Below are 8,499 nucleotides of genomic sequence, written 5' to 3' on the forward strand. Positions count from 1 at the left end.
CTGGTGATTGAGAAAGAAACATGGATCTTTTGAAAATGTTGCTTTTGTCTCTCCCGACCTTATTGCCTAATATTATACTTACTTAGCAATAGTAAAATGAGTGTACTGAGGGCTCTTTGCTTCCAGCTCACCAAATCTTTTACAGGTATATGGTTTCCATCTCATAATTATCAGAAACAACTACTCAAGTTACATAGAAAGACACACAGATACAAACACTCTCATTAAATATTTTTACAAAATAAAGATTTTCGTAAAAACAGACAAAACTGACTATAATCATAGTGCTTAGGGAAAAGCAAATCTTGTTGTCTAATATGGGATTTTTAATATTCAAACAAAATTTACACCAGAATAAATACAGCTTATGTGCAAATAGTTATTCTGGAAAATGACAATGCAGCCTTTTTTACATTAATTTATTCATTCTTCTTTTCCTTATATCATTAGGTTTATAGAGAATTTTTATACCATAAAATTTTGATGTGAGTATAATTATACATACATAAATTATCACAGCTAGTTTCTTCTTTAAAATAAATTCTAAGAAATGAACTTTAAGAGCATATAAATTTGACAGTAAATAAAGACAATTTTGACCTTTTTAACAGAGTGAGATATTTTATGTTGTGTTATAATCACCATATATTATCATATATGTTTTGATACATACATCTTGAGTTGTTTCTAATGAGCTCATTATTTAATACAGAAATTGAAACCAGAGGTAGTAAGGTAGAGTCTTTTACACATTTTCATTATACTCATAAAAGTTGCTCAAAATAGGTGTATTTTGTCTTTTTAAAAATTTTATTTTAATTGTAATTCAATTACAATTGTCCGTATTTTCTCCCCATCCCTCCACCCCACCCCATCTGACCCCACCTCCCTCCCCCGCCTCCATCCTCCCCCTTGATTTTCTCCATGTGTCCTTTATAGTAGTTCCTGTAAACCTCTCTTCCCACTGTCCCCTCCCCACTTGCCTGTGGGAATTGTTAGATTGTTCTTAACTTCAATGTCTCTGGTTATATCATGTTTGCTATTTTCTTCTGTTGATTATGTTCCAGTTAAAGGTGAGATCATATGGTATTTGTCCCTTACTGCTTGGCTTATTTCACTTAGCATAATGCTCTCCAGTTGCATCCATGCTGTTGCACCATTTCTTTACACATAGTTGATGGTTTCTTTTATGAAACAAAGGCCAATCTCAGTGCTTGTGGAAAAATTTTATAGCCCACAAATCTTAAAAATGTGCACTACTTATCACTGTAAGGAAAAGTGTGTCAGCTCCTGATTTAAGGTGTTGAGGAAAAAATGAGTTGTTTTCAGTTTTATACTGTTGCAAATAATTCAATGGTGAATATTCTGTACATGTGTTTGGGTGAACATATTCATTGGTTTCCCTGGAGTATAATTCTAAGATTGTTGTTTGGGTCATAGGCATCTATATGGTTAACACCCATGAAGTTCTTCAAATGGCTTAGGCAGTCTTCCCATCATTCACTTAGTTAATCATGTAACAATCAGTGACACAGGTACTATATTCTCCCCATTTCACAGATAGTTAACTGAGGCATAGAAAAATCAAGTAACTTATTCAAAGTGCCTCTCAATAGCTGGGTACAGAGCTGGCATATGAATCAGGGAATCTGGCTTCTTCCCTCATCCAGGAATCAACCCTTGTGAATTGATAATCTATACATGATCACACACATATATTTCTGAGGTATTTACTATATTCTTTAACTTTAAACAGTGATTTTAAGCTTTATATGTTTTCTTATACATTGGGGAAATAAACTGCATTGGACTATGAGAAAAAGGAGGGTTTGTGAAATTCTTGTGAGAGAAGTTGTGTGTGTGCTGGTAAGGCTGTTGTGCTTTCCCAGTTAGAGCTTCGAATTAGGGAATTAGACACATCTTGGAAAGTTGTATCTCACAAGGAATCTGCCTTCAGTCCTGTGGCCTTCCTAGTGGTGCCGTTTACGTATTTGTTGGTCAAACTGTAAATCAGCAGGTTCAGCCTGAGGATGACCATGGTTTAGAACTGAGATAAATTTATCACTATTGGGAGAAGACTCCCCTGATGGGTGGCAGCAGAAAGCAGGCGAGAGGCCCATTGAGTGAAGGTTTTTCTTCTCTAAGTGATAAAGAAGATCTTTAAGTCTGAGAAAAGGGTGAAAAAGTAGGAGATGATGATGTGATAAAACAGATCATTTCCACTGAGCTGCCCTATGTGGAGAGAAGCCACTCATTTATTGGTGTGTCTGTGCAGGTTAGCTTAACCAGGGGAAGGGATCTCAGAAAAAATGATTCATAACCTTTTCTGTCACAGTATTTCAGAATAAATGCAAAGAATGTGTGAACCAAGGAACTCTTGTTTTCTCCCATGCATGACAAGACACTGGCTTTCTTAATTGTATTTCAAAATAATCAGCATGCCAAAGTGGCATTTTGGGGGGTAGTATAAGTGTTCTTCTTGCATTGTATAACATTGAATTCCCCTGGAACACAACTTTTATATTTTACATGTATGTGTATGTATGCATTTGAAATCTGTCACTCTATCTATTCTATATGGGTATAGATATGTTTTTCTACTTTGTCACAATCCTTAGCATAGAACTGATATGAATAATGACTCAGTAAATGTGTGTTTTAAGTATTTTTCTCTGGTTAGGCTGGTGGATAGTCAAAAAAGTGTAGAAATAAACAGCCATTAAAAGCTCCTTCTGCTAATATAGTTCATTTGCATGAAGGTATTTTTAGTAGTTTATTTTTTATGGTATTTTTCATTACCATTTATCACCCTTATACTCTTGTCCACTTCTACCCACCCCATGGGTATGATCTTTTATAAAATATATGTTTCTGGATGCTTCAAAAAATACAATGTATTTTACTATACTGTTGCTCATAGTATAGTTCCAGTGGAAACTTATTTTATGGAGCAGAGATAGATGAAATCGACAAATCTGAGGGATGTCCCAAGGTGAATGCTCTTCACTTAGAGTGTAAGTGTCATGTGGGTCTTTACAGATCCATCAAATCAGCACCCACAACCATTCATGTACTTTCTGGGGGATGATGGAATGTGCATTGCCAAGTCTTGTACCCTGAGATTGTTGTTTCAGTGACATCTAACAGGAGGTAAAATGTCATCTAACACTTCATTTTAGTACCTATTTGTCTGTCTTGTCATTTGGTGTCACTGACACCATGCAGGTGCTTTGGATAGTAAACATGGAATGCTCAGTGCTTGAGCTAAGAATGCTCACAATCTCATCTTGGAGACGGTGCTGTAGTAACAGATGAAATTAGTACAATGCTTAAAGGAGATAGTTGCCTGTGATTTAAGATTGGGACATTTAACCAAAGGTGAGAAGTGTGTGGTTTCATTCTTACAATGTTTGAAATAGGTACATCAAGCACACTTTATACATTAAAGAAAGGGGTGTGTGTGTGTGTGTGTGTGTGTAAAGAGAAGAGGTCCTAAATGAGAAGCCTTATGCACTGTACTGCTCTGTCCTCCTGGAAGAAGAAAGTGCCCCCAGGATTTTTTTCACAGCATGACAACCTTAAATGAATATTCTGAGATTCTGAAATTATATAATGTTTTTTATAGCAGTATTAATAGTTATTCAATAACAGTGGAAATGTCAGGTACAATTACCTTAAATTATTAAAATAGATTTTAGCATTACTTAACATCCAACCACTAAGCAATGACCACTATGAAAATTGTGCTTAGACTAAGGTTTCAGTTTATTTCACAGATTGACAGAGAACCAAATTAAGGCATTACAACTGGAATACTAATGTAAATACTATTTGGTTGTTTGTTTTTTTCTCCATCGAACATAACTTTTTGTTAATAACTCTTCTACTTCTTCTACATCAATTGCTAATTTCATGTTTTTTAAAAAGATAATCTGTATAATGCTATGAACATGTTGTAAAGGTAGATGAAGTACATACATTAAGCACACTTTATACATTAAAGGGATAGTGGCTATTAGAGAAGGGCAAGGTTCTACACCCCCAAGCACCTTTCATGCAGTTTCTGTTCAGTTGTCAAGAGCAGGTATCTGTTCCCCAGAGCGAGGGCAAGAGGGGAAATCCACAGTCTGAGGTGGAGGCTGTGATGTGCCAAATAAATGTAGAGCTGCTGATGCTGCTGACCCCTGGGGTAGCACGATCAGAGACAGAGGATCTGAGAAGTTGTCTACATTACATGAACCGTGTCCCTGATGGTTACCCAGCCTTGGGCAAAGAAGAAATACAGGTGGGTTTGTGTAAAATGAACATGCTAGAATAAAACAAAACAAAGTTATTCTCTCTTTCATACACAAAAGCTGCCTTTTCCATCTGTCTTTCAGGGGGACACATCATTCATTGCATAAATATTTTTGAATGGCATCCTGAAAATGAGCATTGTAAATAACAAAGTAGAAATACTGGTGAGCCAGACAGACAAGAGCCTTGCAGTTATGGGACTTTGAGTGAAGGCAGGAGAGTTTTAATTTACTCTTACTCATTCATTTACTTCTTATTACTTCTAAGTGTTGTGATGGGACATTTATAGGATGATACAAGCGCATAGGAAGAAGAACACAAAAGCTAACTTAAACCACTAAAACTCCCTTCTGGCTCAGCAAGTTTATTAAAATCATTTGCTTAAAAAATGGAACTTTAAACATGGAGGAACATGGTACTATGCCCATATCTCTCTGAGATATATACCCATGAGTAGAGCAGAGTAATACATACAGACCCTCTTTACAAAACTAAGAGTAAGCCTATTACATGTCTTTACTTTGAAGAGATGAAGATTCGTGATGACTATTCTCTGCATTTAATTTAAGCACACAGGTGAATAAAGAAATATTCAGAATTGTATTTGTGAGACCACAAAAAATCTTTGTCAAATGCCTAAATTTTAATTCTCGACAACTCTAAATAAATATTTTTTTGGTGAACCTGTTTTCACTCAGAACATAATTTAGTGACGACTTTTTTCAGGGCACCTTTCACATCCTTATTCCTGAAACTGTAGATCAGTCGGTTTAACATGGGGATGACAACTGTGTAGAAAATGGAAGCCACTTTGTCCGTGTCCATGGAGTAACTTGAGTTGGGTCGGAAATACATGAAAAGGAGTGTCCCATAAAATATAGCCACAGTGGTTAAGTGGGAGGCACAGGTAGAGAAGGCTTTGTGTCTGCCTGTGGTGGACTTCATGGAAAGGATGGTAGTTATGATGTAGCTGTAGGAGAGGAGGACAGTGATGACGCTGGACCCCACAACACAACTACAGGAAACGGTCATTATTATTTCACTGGTGGTTGTGTCTGAGGTGGAGATTGCTAGTAAGAGTGGTAAGTCACAGAAAAAGTGATTGATGATATTGGAAGTACAGAATGACAATCTAATTGTGAAATAGGTAATGATTGTCATATCCATAAAAGCTGTGGTGTAGGCAGTGGCCATGAGCTGGATGCACACTCTCCTGGACATGGTCACTGTATACAGAAGGGGATTACAAATGGCTACGTAACGGTCATAGGCCATAACAGACAGCGTGACACATTCTACAGCTGCAAAGGCACCAAAAAACATTTGAACCATGCATAAATTATATGCAATCTTCTTTTGCTCAGATAAGAGATCAGCCAGCATCTTGGGAGAGACAGAGGAGGAGTAGCAGACATCACAGATAGACAGATTGCTCAAAAAATAATACATGGGCGTGTGGAGCCGGGCGTCCATGCTGATCAACAGGATCATCCCTAGGTTGGCGATCACAGTGATGCCATAAACCAGCAGGAAGAGCACAAAGAGCCCCTGCTGCACATCCCGCCTGCCAGAGAGTCCTAAGAGTATGAAGTCTGTGAACACGGTGCAGTTCTCAATGGCCATCAGTCAGGTCTGGAAATCCCTGGTTGTGGAGGAAGGAAAAGGATGTGCAGTGTTAACATCATCTATCTTATCAGTTAAATTGCTGATTCTCTCTATTTCTCAGTCATTAGGAAAACAAGTAAACAATGCTAGAACTCCTTGAGGAAATCTGACTCTTTGGAAATACATGCTATATAATGTAAATCAATACAGGTTAATGATCATATCTCTTACATTTACATAGCATTTTACCAAGTTTGTGGCATACTTTTTCATTAAATCATGCTATTTCCGTACCAGCCTATGTAGTATTTATGGTAATTTTTCTAACTCCTTTCTTAGAGATTAAGAAGTGATGTTCCCATAGCTGAGGCAATAGTTCTTAAATTAATTAGTTGAGTAAGCCACATCTTCTGATAAGATTGTTGCTGTTTTTCAGTATTGTGGAGCCTGCGTTATATGCTGTAATTGAGAAGCACAGTTAGCTGAGAGGTACAAAAAGTGAATATGTTGTTTTGTTTTCCTCCATTGTTAGAATTGTGGACGGGCAGAGACATGGTGGTGTCTGGATAGAACATTCCCCTAATCCCTACTCGCCCCTCTTGTCCTTTCCAGTCTCCACAGCCAGGGAGAGAGATAGTCTGTGATCAGGACCCCCTGGAGCAGGAGGGTGCTGGTGCTCGGGAAGAGGCTGGAGGGGCCCATGGGCGAGAGCTAGACTGGAATAGGCCTGTGCTAACCATGCTCCCTCTGACAGCAGCTGCTGTTCAGCAGACCTTCTGCAGAGTGTTTGGGACCTGACTCCAGGCATGCTGGTCTCAGGGGTGACAGAGAGGTAAGAAAGGGTTGTTGTATGTCCGCGTGGGTCACTTTCCTCTAACCAACCAGAATCCACAGGATGTATTCACCAACAGAACAGACGTGTCAGTCACAGAATAAAAGTCCTCATCTGTCCACAGCCCAGTAAATTCAGAGAGAATTCATGTTGAACTATGTCTCCATTTCCCTAAAATTTGATATATTGCTTATTGTTCTTTGATTCCTATTTTCCTTAAGTAGCTCTGAAGTCTGCCCCTCTTCACTTTAAAAGAATTGGACTTTGGGAGGCCAATTATGTTCTATGTCCCACTGTCCTAATTTACCCAATCAATTATATTATGTGTGTCATTTGTGACCCGTTCTGTTCTGTGAAAATATAGTGACAATGGAGGGAAGATAGAAGAACACAAAAAGAAAATCAGATTATTAATATAGTGTTCATGGGTATTTCTCCAAATCCTTGGCACAAACTCATTTGAATATCTGTTCCTGAAGACACATCTTTAAAAAATGCTTTGCTTTATAAAAGGAAATATTTCTTTTAAAATATACAAAGTACTGGTAAGAGATTAAAAATAAAATATCCTCCCACCTCCACAATCCATGCTTGCATTTCATTGTATTTCCTGCCATTTATGTACATGTGTTTAAAATAATTAGATTGATAAAAGTAATTAAAATTTTGTATAACATTACATACCCTTCATAGATTTCCTAGCATACATTCAGTCCAAAGATGATAAAAAATTAGAGAAATCTGATACAGACATCAGAGGAACAGCAAGTCCAGGTCCACTGACTTCCGTGCTCCACCCAGTCTGTCTGCAGGAGGGCTCAGCCCTGCCTCCCCACTGAGCTGCATTAAATCACCTTCTCCATGTCTGCCCGCTGGGCGTTGAACACGGCCTCTCAGGAATACGTGGCAGATACAATTAATTATATGTCTTGTCATGTGTTATTTTTCTACAGGCAGTGTGATTGAGAAAGAACTACAGACTTATGAGAAATGTTTGGTGTGTTGAAAAACCACCTAAGTATTTTTCTACCAGGTAAACACAAGAGAGTGCTGTACCTGTGGGACCAAAGAGCTCCACTACCATTGTCTTATTTCCCTGGGGTGTATGTGGAGGAGGCAGAGTCCTTTTTGGTCACCTTCTTCAGATTCCTCCCCACCCTCATTTTCCCCTCAGGTGCTCCCTGTCTCCAGGGATGCCAGCTGCCTCGGGGGACACCCCCTTCAAGCAGGATACAAAGGTGATCTTCATAAAATTGGAGCCCCTGTAGTGTAATTCCCACTCCCCATGACATCTGGAGTACGGAGAGGAACATATTCTCCAAAAGTAGATAATTTAAATTCATTCCCAAAGGTTTTATGTTCTAATACAATTACTTTCTTAACTACACCGTGAGGGGGGAAGATTCACAACACAATTTAAGACTTCAGAGCAAACAAGGGAGAAAAGATTTTCTATGTCTACAGGGCTTTCCTGAGATCCCAGGCGCCCCCCACACCCAGTGCTGCATACAGAGAGCAGTCTACTCACAATCTCCTTCTTCCAGATAATGCCTGTTTGGCCCTGAGGCCTGGGTCTTTATCACAAAGTGCAGAGCTTGACAAAGCCACCAAGGAAAACCAGTTCAGTAAGGCTTCCTGGGTCAGGAAGAAGGAAAGTAGTGACTGGAGGCTGCTAAAAATACCTCTGATATATCAGTGGGGTAGCACTTTCTGGTGACAAAAGACAATCATTTAATGAAATAGTTTATATGGAAGTCGTACGCTTT

At 38.5% G+C, this 8,499-nt stretch overlaps 1 protein-coding gene across 1 annotated transcript; it reads right to left on the reverse strand.

Moving 5' to 3' along the window:
• Window positions 1-3,859: 3,859 nt before the first annotated feature.
• Window positions 3,860-7,492, reverse strand: LOC128781045 (olfactory receptor 5AP2-like). The gene is made up of 2 exons (XM_053925172.1): window positions 7,418-7,492; window positions 3,860-5,938 (listed from the first exon to the last, which is right to left on the reverse strand). The coding sequence occupies exon 2, from the start codon at window positions 5,917-5,919 to the stop codon at window positions 4,987-4,989; it is 933 nt and encodes a 310-aa protein (XP_053781147.1). The 5' UTR covers window positions 5,920-5,938; window positions 7,418-7,492; the 3' UTR covers window positions 3,860-4,986.
• Window positions 7,493-8,499: the final 1,007 nt, after the last annotated feature.

Source organism: Desmodus rotundus, chromosome 5, assembly GCF_022682495.2.
Source record: "Desmodus rotundus isolate HL8 chromosome 5, HLdesRot8A.1, whole genome shotgun sequence".
Lineage (NCBI taxonomy): Eukaryota > Metazoa > Chordata > Mammalia > Chiroptera > Phyllostomidae > Desmodus > Desmodus rotundus.

Coding starts and splice junctions, on each gene's coding strand:
- LOC128781045 (XM_053925172.1), bottom strand. CDS start 5,919: ATGGCCATTGAGAACTGCACCGTGTTCACAGACTTCATACTCTTAGGA.